Source organism: Mugil cephalus, chromosome 12, assembly GCF_022458985.1.
Source record: "Mugil cephalus isolate CIBA_MC_2020 chromosome 12, CIBA_Mcephalus_1.1, whole genome shotgun sequence".
NCBI lineage: Eukaryota > Metazoa > Chordata > Actinopteri > Mugiliformes > Mugilidae > Mugil > Mugil cephalus.
The window spans coordinates 7,642,214-7,660,206 of record NC_061781.1 but is presented as its reverse complement, the minus strand read 5'-3'; the positions used below and the strand labels follow the sequence as shown (position 1 = coordinate 7,660,206).

Here is a 17,993-nt window from a genome sequence, read left to right as displayed (position 1 = left end):
CAGAGTGGAGTGAGCTTCGAGTGAGAGAGGGGGGTACTGTAGCACATGAGTAAAAGATGAGTGGAGAGCAGTGATGGACAGAAATAAAGAAGAAACATAAAGGGGAAGAAGATGCAGGGTGCTTTCGGTTCACATTTTCACATTTTACAGTGGCATGGCTGATTGCGTATAATTGCGATTTCTGAGCACATAATGTACATGTATTATCTTCTAGGTGTACGTGCAGCCACGGACAATGTTTGTACTGAAAATTGCCAAAAAAATATGGAATACCACTACTATTTCATATGACTTTCAGACAGTTTCTATGACCAAATAGCTCTGATTACCGAAACATCATCTTTATTGATAACATCTTGCCAGTTGCTGAAGAGACGAAGAATGACACTTCCCTTTGGCGGTGCACCTCTTGAATCTGTTTTTGAACGACCATGACACCCTGGGCCTGTGGTCCGCTGTTTTCCAGAACTGAGCATTGTTTTTTTTTATGTCCCACAACATCTGTACTGATTGGACTCCTCCTAATAGCTTTGCAACCAATTCAACCCTAACCTCATCAAAGTGGTTCAGGATAGATCAGTTGGTTTGTATCTCTTCCTAGCCTCCCAGCTAATAGTTCATTTTCTTTGAATGTATGTCTAAAAACTTTCTCCTTTTGTTTTTTTTTTCATATTGTAGTTTTGTTTCCTCTCAGAAAACAGTGCTTCTTGTTAGCCTGGAGTAGCCAGATTTAATTCTTTTCAGAATATGAGTCTGGTAACACGCCAGTTGGATTTCATTATGGGGCGTGTTTCAATTGACACAGAAAAATGAAAAACCTCATAATCCTGGAACCAATCAGAGCCTTTTTGTTGTAAACAAATTCAACTCTCATTAAGCCTGCGTAAATTATTTAAATAGTGCAGCAGATCTTTGTCAGGGCATAATAGATGAACAAACAGAGCCACTCCAGACCAAAAAAAAAAATTGCTCAGTACTTGGGACACAATGCTAGAGTACACAGCTCATAAAGTATACAGTAATCTCCCAACAAAAAGTAGTGGATGTCCCATCTCCTCCTCTTGTGTCTCTCTACGTGGCTGGCTTCAAACATACGAGCTGTGTTCTGCTCAAGGTTGCTTCCAGTCAAAAGGGAGTTTTTTTCTCCGCCGCTGAGATTCAGGCTCTCGGTTCTGCAAAGCGTCTTGAGGCAGGCTTGCTTCTCTGGTACATAAATAAAATAAAATTGAATTTTATTGAAGGAAACATACACTGTCGGCGTGTGCATTGTAAGTTGGAATGGTGAAGCGGAGACCAAAAGAGACTCGTACAGGGGGAAAAAAAAAAAGAGATGAGCTTTTAGCATTGCTTGGTTGGTCACTGGAGAGGCTTTCTTGCCTCCGTGTTAATTAATCAGACATTCTCTCAGCTCGTCGAGTGTTGCGAACGCACACGCAGACACTTGTACATACTCACTATCTTGCACACTCTGTTTCTCAGACACACATACACGTCTACGCACTGTGGAGCTTTTAGGGGGTGCCAGGTTGGTCTGTAGAGTGCTGTTTTCCACATCAATCTCTCCTTGTAGGTAATTAGCCTTTACAGGGAAGGGGGCTCGTGTGGGTATGTGTGTGTGTTAAGCGGTGTGTGTTTTGCTAGCTTTGGGTAGTTGTATGGCTTCGACTCAAAATCACTTTCCAGGCTGGTTGGTAAAGAATTGTATTACATGTGCAGACAGTTCTGAAAAACTCATAGTCCCTTGTTTGTGGAATTTGAAACAATCTACACTCAATGTTTAAGTTTAGCACCACAGCCGACTACTTCACGACACTTCAGCAGGTGTGTGTTTGTTCCTCAGATGGAGGTGGAAGTTCAACGTGAAGAAATAAGGAATTTTCAAGTAACTTAAAAACTGACACAAGCAAGTGAATTCAAGGGCCGCGTGTTTTGGGACTAAAGGGAGGTCAAGAGGGAAGGTGAAGTGGGATTAGGGGCGAAGGAGAAGAGAAAAAATGCAGAAGGGAGGTGTAGAGGAGAAAGTATACAATGACTGTTTGTAGCAAAAGAATGGAAGAAATTGGGCAATTCAGTTTTGGAAGCAGGGAGAGTAAATATATCGAGAAGGCGTGGGGTAAAGGTTGGGGAGGGAGAATGGGAAAGTGAACTGAAAGGGAAGTTCGGAGAGGATGGTTGAGGGTCGGCGCAGATTTCGAGCGAAAAATGAATGAATTAGAAGAGAGAATAGGCAGCCCAAATTTTATGCTGAGAGCAGAGGTGAGTGGACCCAAATAATTGCAGGAATGAGAAAAGTGGATCAACTATTGGAGAGAGAAGGAGAAAAGAAGTGGTAGCAGGGGATTCAGAGGGGAAGAGAGGCTAAATGGGTGTTTTGGGATAATTCCACAGATGAGATGGAGAGCGAGGTGGACGGAGTGAGGAGGGGACACTGATGTCCAGAGCCACAGGAGCAAACCAGACTGAGAACAGCTGATGGGAAAATAGAAAACAGAATGAATTGAAGCAAGATGCTGGGAATAACAAAAAAAAAAAAAAAGGTGAATGTGAAGAGGTCTAAAAGATGGGAATGAGAAGAGGCTGAGGGGTGACGGGGAGCAGCCAAAAAAAAAAAGGGCCAGAGTGTGTGTTTTCCGGACTCAAAGCATGTGATTCAGCCCGGCTAATAAGGAAAAGCTCTCGAGAGGCACTCGTGTGCTCCATCCGTTCCTCCCTCTTGCTCTCTTCCCTTCAATAGACCCTTTCTAGGTCCCCCCACCCCACCCCCGTTGCACTCTTCCTCTCATTTATGATTTCCGCCTCTCGTATTTGCACAAGTAGTTCTCAATGAAAAATAAATTCCATGCAAAGGACATCCGCCCGCAGTGGAGCACGTACATGGTGGCACATGCACTCAGGCCCTTAAAAGGACACACAAAAACAAATGAACACTTCAAAAGTCTCAAGACACAATAGGTATACAATATTGGACTGGGTATAGCAGAGTCCACCTTTCATGTTATTGGCCATATGTAGATGTTACTGCTGGTATCTTTAGTAGTGGCAACCACTAGTTGTAGGGTTTTACAGTCCGTATTATACATTACTAGAAACCAAGAAAGAAATGTCTATAGACCATGCACCATGTATGTGTTTCTGCCTTCATATGTTCTAGGATTTTTTGTCCTATGTCCAGCCAATGGTTGGAGTCCTTTCTGTGCCAATCATTCAGATTGGCTCCAATTTAGCAAAACACTTCTCAACAATAGAAATTAAACTAACCAATATAAGTAAATGACTGAGAGACCTGCTCTGTACAACCGTTTGTAGTAGCAGTCCTAGCTCAAACAGTTTCCTCATACAGTATGAATCTCAAATACCGACTACTGCCCACTGTCGGTGTGGAGAATTATTTCCCCTCTTCCTCTACAGCTGTTGCCTGTAAACTTTTGGATGTGTTCAACTGAGGTCTCAAGAAGAGGTAACGTGGTGTGACGCCGTTTTCATCACTGCCAGGGCTTTGATGTCAGTTTGGGGTGTCTCGGCTTTTACCCATACTGGCCATTCTCAACAAGGTTAACTTATAAAACTACATTCCACCTCACCAGAAAACTGTTTTTATAGTAAGGATACTTTTATAGACAAGTGGCTACCAAGTTTGAATAGCCTAAGACTGGTGAAGACTGACCTTTACAAGTTAGTCAATCGATATATCAGTCATTTTTTTATTTTTTTAATATCCTGAAACTGATGTTTTACCGTAGATGTTGTTGTTTTTCCTGTCCTTCTGTATGATTAATATTAGTCTTATACTTTCCCTAACTGGAAGCGAGTTTATTTTGAGCACATAATTGTACAGGATTTGAGATACATTGAGATGAATGATCTTATTAGTATTTTTTAGTATTAGAAAACATTTATCCATTTGGAGGTAGAAGACTATAAAAGACTGAGTGCCTTCAAAGATACCATCTAGAGCTTGGAATGTCTACAAGTTTCCAATGCCAGTGAAGATTGTTGATTGTGTAGACTACATAAAGGATGGTGAAGGGTCAGGTGGGGTCTTTTTTTGCTTCACCATACATCTTCAACTGGCTGCAGCCATCACCCTTTATCACAATGAAAACCCCAAGTGCATAACTAGGTTTGTGTAACCTTGGTAATACACCATTTAGATTGGATTTCATTTTGGTGGCCTTACAGACACAGAAAACACAGTATGAATAGTTCTATAATCAATCAGAGCTTCTTCAGGGCTTCTCGACAAATGCCTTAGCTGCTGTTAACTTTTTGTCCTTTTATGGATGTTTACAAAATCCACCCAAGTCCACCCAAATGAACCAATCTGTCTGTCTGTCAAAATTCCCAGACTAAAGTTTTGAACTTAGCTCCAGGAAATTGCAGATTGATAATTAGAGATAGCAAACTGTCCTATCTTGTTCTTTGTCACCTAACTTGTCAATTCTAATGGGAACTGTAATTACAGCACAACCTGATCAGATCATGTGCTGTGGAGTAAAATCAAAAAGTTCAATACAACACTTTGCTACCAAAGGTATCAATAGGTCTATGTAAGCCATCCCCTACATCATATATTTAGCACAGTAGGCCAGTAGACCTCCCACCACTCACATGTCTGGTAAAGTCATAGGGGATTGTTGGGCCAAAGAGGCTGTCTCCATGATTTTATACCGGCCACTTTACCACCTGCAGCACCTGCTATTTGTCTTCTGAACATACAGAAGCCTTGACTGAATAATGTTATGCCAGACACTATTCCGTCTTTACAATACGCACACATACACCGATTGTCGACGTGATAGGATGCCAGCCCCCTCTGCCACCGCGAGCGTGACTCCTGCACACTGCGGCATTTAGACAGCCAGTCTGATTGATGTCATGGCAGTCGATAGAGCGCTAATTACTCTCGGCGCGTAGACAGTGCCATATAAGAAGCAGTGTCATATCCTGTCAGCTGCGTTTTAAAAACATGTGTCACTTCCTGTTAGCCTGTGGAGGAAAAGGAAGAAACGGAGGAACCCGACAGGCCGTATATGTGCCCACAGCACACACACACACACGCACTCACACACACACACAACCACGCCATTGTTACAGAGTCTTTCTTCCACTCGCCCCCCTCTCCCTGTCTTCTTGCCCCTCTCCTTTTTCTTTTCCCTCTGACCCACCTGCCAGCATTGGTGATCTTTTGTTGTCAAACTTCATTACTGGGAGCATAATTGCAGCTGAATTGGAAGATTAGGAGCGGAAGAAGTGAGAAGAGCGAGGGAGGCGAGGCGAGGGAGGGAGACGGAGGCAGGGCAGAGGAGATGGAGATGAGCAGATGATGAAGAGATTAAGATGGAGTGGGAGGGAGGCAGAGATGGATGGTATCAAGGTAGAGATGGAAACGACAGCAGAGATGATTACCTGCATAAACTGGGGAGGGAGGAAAGGAGGAGAAGGAAGCGTGAACGGGCGGAGGTGGGAGAAATTGAAAATAGATTGTGGAGAGAGAGTGGCAGAATTGTGACTATTCAGCGCGCTAAATTAGTCGTAGCGAAGGACAATGTGAAAGGAAAATTAAATATGTCAAGCAAATGTCAGAAATGATACCAGATATGGAAAGTCTGTCATCCTTGTAAACAGATGATGGACAATAACTCACACTGATTAAGTTGAAAGTAATCCTCTGAGAGATAGAGAGGGAGAAGCAGAGTGAAAGTTATAGATACAAGATACGGGGAGACTGCACTAATGCATTGACCTGTGTCCGTTGTTGTGGTCTAGTTGATCCTTGTAAGACACAGCTGATAACGATCCTCTACTCTATAACTAGGCACCGGGGACAACACACTAACACACATTTGTGGATGTGTGGAAAGAAAGAAATCTGCAACTCCGTCTCATCATCTTCAGTCAATATAAAACTATATTTTCCCCTATTGTGCTCCCTCACTGCTATCGACTGTGGTTGGTGTCCTGTCATTGCCAAGAGATGATACCAGGATAAAAATTACAAAATTGGACTCCCGTAGTTAAAACAGATTTATTTTGTAACAACACAAAGAATCTTCCTCATATTCAGCTTTAAGCAAGTGACCATGTATGTAAGTCAATTCATGTAATTTGTACCAGTCCCTGCATTGTTACCAGAGCTTGAAGCCAATGGTCATTTACTGTTGCTTTGAACAGGGCGACATGGTCATCTCTAACTGTGGCGTCGATTTATAGCATTGATTGTCACAAATTTACCACTTTCTTTCTTTAAAACTAATACTAAAGAGACATGTATACACAATGTGAACCATCACTTAAGCTTTTGACCCAATTAAAGCTCATGTTCTCAAGGTTTATTGATTTTTCCAAGTGGCTATAATCACTTTACGCTTGCGCTAATGAAAGAAAATTCTACCAGAGAGATTAGCATCTCTGAAGTTGTGCATTTGCAGGGTTGTTTCTTCCAAGATGGTAAGACAGACACACAATCTGCTTCCCACTCTATCTCACAAATGCACAATTTTATAATTGACCCATTGCTGGCCTTCAGATTGGTCTCCTGGCCACCTAGCTTTTGTCAAGTCCTGACTTCCTATTGTTGCTAGGTTGGGCAAACAACAGCGTTGTGAGGGTTCATTCTGATTTTAATCTTTGAAAGGGGGAGACCACCCATCTCATTGTTTAGCCGAAGTTTCCTGTGTTTTAGGCCTTTTCCATTGCCAAATGAATCTTGAAGTCATTTTTGCGTAGTTTTTGAAGATTTTTATAGGGAAATGAACAGGAGTGGTTTGGAATAAATTTGAAAGTTTCAGTGGTGTTGATTTTTATTGCTCTCACTCCCTGTGCTAATTCAGACTTAATTTTGGAAATCAGTGGATTGTAATTGATTGGTACAGGTTCTTTGGAATATATTTTAGCACTTCATTGATTCAGATTTCCAGTTTATTCTCAATTTATCTCTCATACTTGGCACATATGGATATGGCATTAAGATTCTATACCATTATGGAAAGGAGGTTGATCCAAATAAAGATTTATGTTCACTCTGCACCTTTTCAGTTCCAAAGCAGAAAACAGGTTGTACACATTTTTCTATGGGAATGGACGTCCACGTCGCTATTGTTTGTCTATTTATTGTTAAACCTTTATTTATACAGATAAATCTCATTAAGATATGAGGACTCATTTTCAAGAGAGACCTGTTCTAAAACATCACAAAAATGTTGATATGGATCTCGATTTTCGTGTCTAACCTAATATTATTAATATAGGAAGTCAGGTTGGTGATCAACACATCAATTAGAAGGCACAAAGAGTCAATAAAGTTTTATCCTTGCTAACGCTGTCTTAAAAATGGTTAAAACAACATCTCTCACATATTTTTCTTTTGTTCGGCTTCTCATTTTTTCTACGCTAACACACACTCCCACATGCACATGTGTATAAATCAGACTGAGCCAAGAATCAGAGTGACATATTTCCCCTGCGTCGGACATAAGAGGAGAACATAAATCACCTCTGTGTTTGTCCATTCCTGTATGTGTGCAACTGGGGCCTTATATGTACGTGTTGCTTCTACACCACAGTCCTCTGGCCATTTTAGTCAGATTTATGACACCTTTCAGCTCAGAGTCATCTGTTAGAGAGCACTAAAACATTACCTCGACTTGTCATTTCTCTTTGTCTTTGTGTCACCCTTTTCCCGTCCAATCCATCTCTTTTTCTGTCTTTCTCTGTATGTATCCATTACCAAACACAGAGAAAATACCAATAGCTCATGAGATGGATAAGACTCCTTAGATACCGGTGTTGGTAATAGATTTGTCACATCTGTCGGTGTGTTTTTAAAGATTATTTACAATGCTATTAAGAGTAGCTTTAGGTCAGGCCGGCGTCAACGTATTTACAATTACTGTGAACATTAAAGGTTAAATGAATAAATCATTTCTCAGAGAATGCGAGCCTGGGCGCACTGTGTTGTTCATGAATGGATTGTGTTACTGCAGGACTTGACAAATCCCATATTATGTTATTAAAAATTAATGTTAAATATACATTATGATGCCATGTCAGATCCAAAAAAACTGATTTAAAGGGTTGAACGCTACAAAAAGAAAAGGAAATCTTTTATAATCAGTCTTGTAAATATTTATAGATGTTAATGGAAAGGTCTTACTCCTTTACAGTATGGATACTGATATTTTTAGGCCGTGTCTCACCATGTTATTAATGGAACAGAAGTCTTAATTATTAATAGCAGCGTTATTAACAGCTCTGCCGAGTTTCCGATTCTGATTTTAAACATTTATGGAATTATTATTGGTGTGACAGAGCCAGAGAAAGAGATTGATCTCCCTGTATTTATGTGGACGTTCATGGGTGTATGGTGTGTTTTAAAGAGGAGAAGGAAAAGACGAGTCTGCTTGAAATTATATAGTCAGGCCAAGGACCCCCAAACTGATGGATAGAGAGACCCCCTACCTACTATATGTATTCTATATTATACAATATATATGTGCAACAGTAGGGTGGTCGTGCTGGAAAATTGTGAGGGAAAATGTACCTCCACACAGATGTTTTAGACATACACTTCTTGCCTTATTAGGTACACCTGTCCAGTTGCCAATCACATGTCGGGAACATTTAAGTGACATGGTTGTTGGTGCCAAACAGACTGGCCTGAGTATTTCAGAAACTACTGATCTTACTGGGTTCACAGATAATTGTCTGAAAACGAGTACATGTCTAGTGAGCAGCCAAAATGTCTCGTTGATGTCAGAGGAGAATGGTCAGAATGGTTCAAACTGATAGAAAGACAACAGTGTCTTAAATAACCACTTGTTACAATCACGGTACATAGAAGAACATCCCTGGCCAAGTGCCAACGGTTCAGGCTGGCGGCGGTGGTGGTGGTGTACACTTCGTACCACTTTGCTTCATCGTTTTCATTTAAATGCCGCAGCCTGCCTGAATATTGTTGCTGACCATGTCCATCCCTTGATAGTTGGATAACACGCCCAGCCGAAAAGCTAAAACCACCTCAAACTGGTTTCTTTAACGGGACGATGAGTTCCCTGTGCTCCAATGGCCTCCACAGTCACCAGATCTCAATCCAATAGAGCACCTTTGGGATGTGGTGGAACGGGAGATTCTCATCATGGATGTGCAGTCGAATAATCTGAAGTAACTGTGTGATGCTGTCATGTCAATATGGACCAAAGCCTCTAAGAAATGTTTCCATCAGATTGTTGAATCTATGCCATAAAAAATTAAGGCATCTCTGAAGACAAAAAGGTTCTGCAGGTCCGGTACTAGTGAGGTGTGGCTGAAGCACTGGCTGGTGAGTGTGTAGAATGTTAGCTATAGACTCTATAGGGTAGTTGTGAACTAGTGGTTATAGAAGTAGACTTGGGAGTGTTGAAAAGCCATGGCTGAAGTCCACATGTCTGTCCAAGTGCCTTCACTACTCTGCGATGAAATTCCCTATAACCTCCATTTGTTTTTACAGTGTCATGCGCAAGCATAGGGTGATGCCACTGACTGAGCTGTTGTCACATGAACCGCAGCACTGTTTGTTGTAATGAGCAGAAGGTTGTTAAAAAGTGAAGTCATACCAGCCTGCCTCTTTTATGGCTTTCTTGTTTCTCCAAGGCTAATCAATAGCTTCCTCCGCTTCCTCAGTCTGTGGTCGTGGAAGTGTTTGCATGTGCGTGTGTGTGAGATGCTTAATGCCTGTGTTTATCACATTTATTTATTCTTGAGCTTACCCTCTTTCTTTCATGTGGGGTCATAAATCATATAAAGTACCCTTTGTGTGCGTGTGTGTGTGTGTATTGGTGGATAGAAACGGAGTGCTTGCTCTTTTTCTGTCAATAAAACAGAGCAGAGTGTGTGGTGTGTATCATCCGACTGACATTAGCTGTAGCTGGTTAGCTGTCTGTTTACTAAACGCATGTCTACAGAGTGTGCCTGTTCACGATGGCAGAAACTCCAGCCCGCTATCGTGATTTCCCTCCAGATCCGTCGCTTTTTTCCCCGTTTGTTTGTGCGTTCATGAACTGAAGCTTGGGGACAAATGCACGTTTTTAGTCGAAAATGTGCCTGCATCTTTCTGAATTCGTCTTCCGCCTTTTCCACTGCCTCCATATGCAATCACACCACTCCTAAGCCTTTCCAGGAGCTCGTGCAATCAGTTTTTTTTATTATTATTATTTATTTTTATTTTTTTTCAGAGGGCGGAGGCAGGAGGGAGGGGAAGATATGAAATATAGCATTGATTGCCAATAAATGTTTATTTTTGTCTTTCTCTCTGCTCCGTGTTATGAGCTGCCAACTTGCCTCAGGTGTTTCACTGCTGTTTTGTTTGTTTTTTTTCATCCTGGGATACTTTAGATTCCGAATAATGTGGTTTAAAAAAAAAAAAAAGGGAAAATAAAAAAATGGGGATTTGGACATTTTGGATGAACTCGTTTATAAAATGAGTAAATAAAACGGCAAATGTGGTGCAGTGTAAAATTGTAGCTAGAAGAGAAATGCTTGTAATACAACAAATACAGGAAAAACAGTGCTTTAGTGGGACAATCAGGACTAAAGCATGTGTTTTGCATAGTCATCGAGTAAAGCTCAGCATCTGATTTCACTCTGCTCCATCTACTGTTTTCTCAGTGGATGTGTTACTGCTGACACAGCTCTGTTTTGCTTCCAGGCTAGAATGTGAAGCACGGATATATTCATACACACACACACTAGATGTGTGTGTGAGCATAGTATTATACTGTATATACTGTACATAAGTGCAGTATCTCAGGAATGTCACCTCCATGCCTCCAGTGAAAAGTGTAAATGGGAAAATATGCTGGAATGTACACTATAGTACAATTTTCCGGCACTGTAAGCTCCATCTACGCAAAATATTTTCACCAGAAATTCCAAACAATATATAAAGTGACAAAACTGCCGCTCTTCAGTTTCCTTTCAGCTAGACCATAGGTCTTCAACAGGGGGTCCGTGACCCCTAGGGGGTCCGTGGAGGTACTGCACGGAGGTCGCAAAATCACATACGCACACAAATTTCTTTTAATACACATTAACATGAAACCAACATATGTAAAGGATTGTTTTTTTGGGATTTATTCCATATTAAAATACCCATTTATGTAGAAAATGTATTTCATCAGCAAATCTACTTTATATTTTGACTGATTTTGTACTTTTGGCTGTGGCACCTGTATGCGTAATCAGCTGTTTAAACATTTGCCAACCAACATACTTGCTTCTGCATTAGTTGGGTGCAGGTGTGCCTTCAGAACAGTGCCTCTGCTTTGTGCTGTGTAATTCTGTTTTTCCCCACTCCACCATCATCCTTGTGGAATTCTGTTTGTCTCGCTGTGGCTGGACATATATGGGCATAAGTGGGCTTTCCCTTTCTTAGTTAATCCACTTTCCGTTTGCTTTTGTGTGAGAACACACTGACTCATTGAGCGGCCTGTCTGTGAGAAGAAGTGTTTCCAAAAGAGACACGGAAAACGAGGTTAAAGAGGGCCTTCATTCACCTGGCAGTTCATTAGGTACACTCGTGAAAATGAATGCACTGAGTCTTATCTTCATGGATGTTACAGTATTCAGCTTTTGTTTCAAATAACTGAGGGGGATGTTGATTCAACTGTGATTGGATCGTTTAAAAGGAGACATATTAGAAAGCACCTAATGTACCTAATGTTTTGGCAACTGATTGGGCTTTTCCTTTTTTCTGACACATTTTTATGTTACAGCGTTGGAGGTTTTTTTTTTTTTAAGTGGGCAAAGTTTCAGCTAAAGAGGTAAATTTATGTAAAACCGTTCCCTTAGAGACAAAAATATCTTTGTCTCACTTTTACACTCACTTGATATCAACTCGTAAGCACAACCAGAAAGTCAAACTACGGTCTTCTTAGTAAAAGCATGCACACGGCCTCACAAAAAACAGTCTGAGTGCATTTAGAGGACTCCATGCTATCACTTACCACACGTAGACACTTGGCTGTAGCCTTTGTTGCTGCGGACGTTCGTGCTGCCTGCTCTCATATTTACAGATGATGTTTCTGTTTTCAGCTCATGAATGAGAAGTTTTCTTTTTGTGTTTTATTTTGTAACTGTACATCACGTAACGATTCCCTCGTGTCCCAGAATAGAAAATATACCAGAGGAAATGAGTGTACTCGCTTCAGCCACGATGACATCACAGTCAGAGAGAAGACTGTCTGTACAAGTCTCATACAGAGTGTGCGCTTACTTCTATTGTTTGTTTGTCCGTTGTTTGAATCTTCTGGATTTCTCTCCTCAGCTGACACCTTCAGAATGGAGAATTTGAAGCAGTCATCTAGGGTTTACTAACTCCCACGCCAGAGGAGAGTTGTCTTTGATTTAACAGTGTGAGACACAGTTAGATTTCATACAAGATTTTTCACTTCTTAAAATGACTATTTTTGACTAAGGATTTCCACAGAAATAAATCCCAAACAGACCGATATTTATGCATGAAGTCTCAGAAGGCCTTGAAGTAAACGACCGTGTTGCTGCTTCTGTCTTTTATGAAACGCCTGATGTTGCATCGGTGTGATTTCCTCCCTTGCACAAACTCAGCTCATGAAATTGCAAACTGCAGCCTAATGGTGCACGAGGGAACATACAGTATACGTGTGATATAACTTTGCGTATTTACATTACGTGTGGGCGGGCGGCTGTGCGCGCGTGTGTGCGCGACTCACAGGGGTGCCCAGAGTTCAGCGTTGATGTGCTGCGTATTTCCTGTGTTGACAGAGGGAAAGAATATTCATAAAATGATTGATGTTTTTGTTTTCTCGCCGGCTGCATGAGGGGGAAAAAAAAAAATATGGAAGAAAACAGATATAGATGTAGGCAGTCAGAATGATCGAGAGATTGGATCGTGTGTGTGTGTAAAGTGTGTGTGTGTGCGTGAATGCAGGTGGGTCTGTCTGGTCTTTATCTCTGCAATCAAACTTCTGTAGGCTGATGTCGGGAAAATTACTGTTTGAATAAACAGATGGCTCGTGTTGGCTGGTTCATCATCGGGACAGCTGTCTGCCGGTGACGTCTCAAAGTCTTTTATATTAAATACTGACGCGGGTGGATTAAGTTGTGAGCTGGGACAAAACGTATACCTATCTAAAGCTGCTCTCTTATTCCTTTGATATTTGATTGAATACGCTTGCTCTCAACAACCCCAACTCCCAAAGTCACAGAGTTTTCATCTTGTAGTCACTCATTTAAATCAGTGGGCCAGGCTAAATAACACCATGGTGTCTAATTCGATCTGGTTTAACAGAGAATGCCTGCAGTACATCCTATACTGGGCGCCATGTTATAGATTCTACAGTGTTACCCTATGGGGTGGATGTACTGTGTTGACATAAATGTCTTATTTTCACCATTAACAGGCCTGTAAATGTTATCGCCAGCATGTGTCAATATGTAAAAGATCCTCAGCTAATTATCCCAGTGTCTACTTACTTTAAATATCTTAAATGAGCCTGCAAAATTCTTTGTAGTCCAATCGCCTCATCAGTCATGGAGCTGTGTTTACCTTCTCCTCGGTCTCCCGTGTTCATCCATCACCGTTAAAAGTTTGAAATTACTCTGAGAAATTATAAATACTCAGAAAGAGTGAAAATTAAACTAGTCGTACAGTTATAATCCAGTTTTATCCTCTGTTATTGCTGCTTCTGTATTAATGTATCTATATGTATGTGTTAGATGTATCTAACATGGCGCCCATGAAACACGTGACCAGCTCAGAACTAATCAGCATAGCGGGATAGCTCAGACAGTCCTTAGTTGGCCAGACTCTCTATAAGTAGAGAGTAGAGCCCTGCTTAAGTCTCCAGTACTTTACTGGTACAATCTGATAAATCTCCAAACTGGCATCTGTTTTTAAGAACTCTTCTCTCTTTTCTTTCTCCACATTTCTTCCACCGTGTGTGTTTATCAGCATGGACAGGATCCAGCAGCTAAGAAGAGAGTACCAGCAAGCACGGAGAGAAGGGATAGTCCCTCCTTATGAAGACCTGGACCCACGACGCAGAGGCCATGAAAACGACCCGCACAGGGTAAGAAATGTAGACCCATTAAACACACGCACATACACAGACATATAAAGATGACCAAAGGTTCCACAGAAGTGCAGGGAGGGTAAATGACCTCATGTTCTCCTCAGTCTGAGCTCTCTCCTTACACCTTTCATCAGTTTGTCCATCGTCGCCTTCTATTTCCATATGATAATCCTGTGAATGCTGCGTGAATGCGCTCACGTCTTACCACACAGTAATCGCAGCGTTGTGCAGCTTCTTATTCCCTATCAGCTGTCAGAGCGATGATTGCTTTTATTGCGTCCGTCGAGTGATCAAGGCCCTTTAGCTGTCAGTCGCGGGGCGCTCTCTGACGTGAATGGCTCCTGTAGGCAGCGAGCTGATAGGACTGATATGATCCACTTCCCACCGAGGGTGAGACACAGAGGCGATAAGTAGAGGTTTAGCTGGCTTGTCATCCCGCAGGTCCTGTTTTTCAAATCACAGAATCATAACCGCATCCGCTTCAGAGGGGAGACTGCCTGAGTCACGCTGGAAGAAGGTGGAAAACGCGTCCGTGATGGCGCATCGATGTTAAATTATTAATGTGCTAACAAGAAAACACCTCCCACACTGGTACCAGGTGTCACCCTGTAATGACTGTGTCCTCCGCTGTCGCTAATGAAGCGCGAGTGCATGTCGCTTGATTTTATTCCGGGAAAAAGACATTGTTTTGCCGCACCGCTTCATCACAGGCATCGCCATATGTTGCTACTTTCTCACCACGTTTTCATTGTTTCAACACTGTACTGTTGATTATGTTAACGCCGTGTCTCCTTTGAGCTTTAAGTCTGTGAAGGTGTTTCGCGTCGAAGCAGTCACAGTTCAAAACGAGCTGCACTGCTCAAGTCCACGAATCCTCTCCTCTCTTTGTCAGGAAGAGATGGAGATGCAGGTTAAATGCAGAGGAACGTCTGGTTGTCAGCGTCTAGATGGGGGTTAGGGGCCAGATGCCCGGGAAAGAAGAGCTTTCACCCGGGGATGACAGCGCATTATAAGAGGGGAGAAGTGGACCAGGTGCCTCCGACTCCAGTGATGAACAGCAGCAGGAAAACACTGAATAACAAGCCCGAGGACTGTCACGCTGACATTTAAGCCTCCGTGGCTATGTAAAGAAAAAGAAAAGGAGAAGCAACAAATTTAGCGGCGCTTACATTTATCTGCTGTGACAAACACAGACAGGTTCGCCGCAGTGCATCGCACCTTTACCACTGTGTGCCGTGAGCTCGTCAAGGCAGCTCCTTTTCAAGAAGATGCTGAAAGATGATGAAACATCATTACTGTGAGATTACAAGCTGAAGTCAAAACAAATATATATGTCAGGCCTCAACGATACCTCTGGTTAGGGTGACTACCTATGGGAAAGAAATCTGAAGAGTTAGCAATTAGTATTGATTAAATATCTAATATATACTGTGTGTAGGTCTACAAATGACAATTGAACTCGTATTTGTTTTGTTGAAGACGTTTCACCATCATCAAGTGGCCTCTTCACTTTTAAATGACTCGTGTGGTCTTTAGGTTTTAGTTTAGAACAAATGGAGGTGGAGCCCACATGAAGTAATAATAATAAGCTGCTTTTACCTGGGTGTGTTTTTCACCCCAAGGACAGAACACAGAGAAGCAGAGCACTGTTGTTTATGCACTTCGCTGCAGTGAGGAATGGACGGACTTATACATTGGGGAAGCAATCAACCCGTGGCTCAACACATGAGAGACTCTCAGCAGTCCACCAACACCTGAAGGACAAGGGACACTCTTTTTAAGGACAACAACGTGCACATTTTAGCCAGACAAAGACTAGTAAAAGACGGGATCTAAAGCCTTCTCCCCAGGCCAAGTGTGCGACACCCCAACCTGGCGGGTTCGGGTGAGTGATGAAACGTCTTTAAGAAAACTCAAAACAGCTCAGTGACTGTAACGCAATAGAAATAACGCAATAACGAAATTTACATTTAAATGATTCGGAATTGTATCACTCCAGTCTGTGCATCCGAACGGTGTGCTTATCCAAAGTTATGCGTGGCCCCCTTTAACTCAGTTCTAAAAGTCATTTGGTTTGTGACCAGCCAGGGGCAATCTTCTTCCCCCTGTGATCGATCGCCTCGCATTACACCTCGCCTCTGAGTAAGAAAACTTTGTTGTTGTTGTTTATAAAGCGGAGAGCGAGAGCAATTAGCATGCTTCAGAGGTGTAAATTAAGTTCGAAGTTTGAAAGTGGGAAGAAAAAAAAAAGCAAAGGGGGAGGGTGGATATCAAAAGAAAAACAGACCAGTAGCAGTTACCGCAGCGCCTAACAAGCCCCCCTCATTAAGGATGATGCATTTATTAATTAAAGCGAAAGCGATTATTTAGGTGACTGGCTTTCTGTGGTAGTGGGAGACCTAATGATTATGGAGGTGAGCTGATGGCTAACTAATTCAATTTCAGTTTTATCGGCTTGTTTTCTTCTCCTTAAGACGTTTTTCTTTCGGTATAGGATTTGCCGAATGGCTATGAAAAGTAAAAGCAATGGAAACTAAAGTGTAGAGAGAGAGGGTGACACCAAGAGAGATGAAGGCAGCCACAGAGAGAGAGAGAGAGAGAGAGAGAGAGAGAGAGAGAGAGAGAGCTCGTCATCCAGTGTTGCCACATAAAGTGAATGTGTTGTTTTTTTCCTCTATGGTTCCATTACCATTTCATTGATTCATGGTTATGGCTTTGCTGTCTCCGCTAGCAAAATTATGTTTGCCTAAAAACAATTATCAAGCAACAAAAGCCACAACCACAACTTTCCAAGTGAGTGCATTGTGTGCTACCGGGTGGGTGGGTGGGTGTGTGTATTTTTGAAGACAACAACAGACTTTCTCCCTAAGGAGAGGGGAACTAAATCAACAGGGCGCTGTGCTGTTGTCACACACACACACACACACGTTTACACACTGTCCTACACAGAGTGTACTGTATGGAAGCCAATTGCTATGGTGGGCGGTGTGACACAGCCTTTATTATAGGATTTAATTCTAATGAATAGCTTTCATTTAGTTTTCCCTCTACTTTAGCCTTCAATGTGTGTGTTCATTTACAGTCAGTCATTTCATCACTAATACCATTTTGTAACGTGATGCACAGTGAAATGGCACAGGAAGCTCTGATTTGGACTGTACTGAAGTAGTACTCTATTACTCTTGTACACCTTGAGTCTTGGCTTATACTGTCACAATTTTTCATCCTGAAAATAGTGCTCAGCTGAAGTGTTTCAACATCGTCACAGTCATAGTCCAGTGCTACAGTCACCGGAACAGTTGGAGACTAAATGCTTTGCTCCGGGCTATCTTGATGGTCTCAGTTGAAGGCACTTGAAGGAGAGGTGCACATTTACTGTCCTTAGTAAGAATAAACCTGACCTTCCACGTCTTTCATGTGTGTTTGAAATAAGGCCACATCGACCGTCCTTCGCAAAATAGTCGGAATTTAACATGAAATTTCAGAAGTTTGATGGCTCAAAAACTGTGGACTGACCAAGTTATCTGATCCTAATTTATCAGAGTGGGCCCCAGTGGGCCTGGGATGTTTTCACAGATTAGTTCTTTGAGGCTGTCATTCGCTTGTGTTAAAGTGGATGATATACGGTATGTTGAAAAGTTTAATATTTTGCGGAATCCAAGATGATCTCAGCCAGATGACGCACTGGAGCCGCCTGAAAGCGTGGATCGTGGTTTACACATGGCACTTCAATCTTCTACCCATATATGGGTTTATTTTTTGGGCGTGTCCATATCGTTAGCATAATAGCATAATTGCCTAAGTCATATTTGAACATCGCAAAACAAGGATAAAAACACAATTTGTGGTAAACTCATTGGTATTTTTGTTGATATTGGTACAATAACTTTTTTCTTATCAGTCACACTG

At 41.9% G+C, this 17,993-nt stretch overlaps 1 protein-coding gene across 4 annotated transcripts in view; it reads left to right on the top strand.

Annotated features, from left to right (window-relative positions):
* pard3bb (par-3 family cell polarity regulator beta b) overlaps nt 1-17,993 on the top strand; it is a 208,916-nt gene that overhangs the window by 143,694 nt on the left and 47,229 nt on the right. For all 4 annotated transcript variants that reach the window (XM_047600652.1, XM_047600653.1, XM_047600651.1 and 1 more), the window contains one exon: nt 13,964-14,081. In XM_047600652.1, the coding sequence (XP_047456608.1) occupies nt 13,964-14,081 (118 nt within the window). The remainder of the gene's footprint in view (nt 1-13,963; nt 14,082-17,993) is intronic.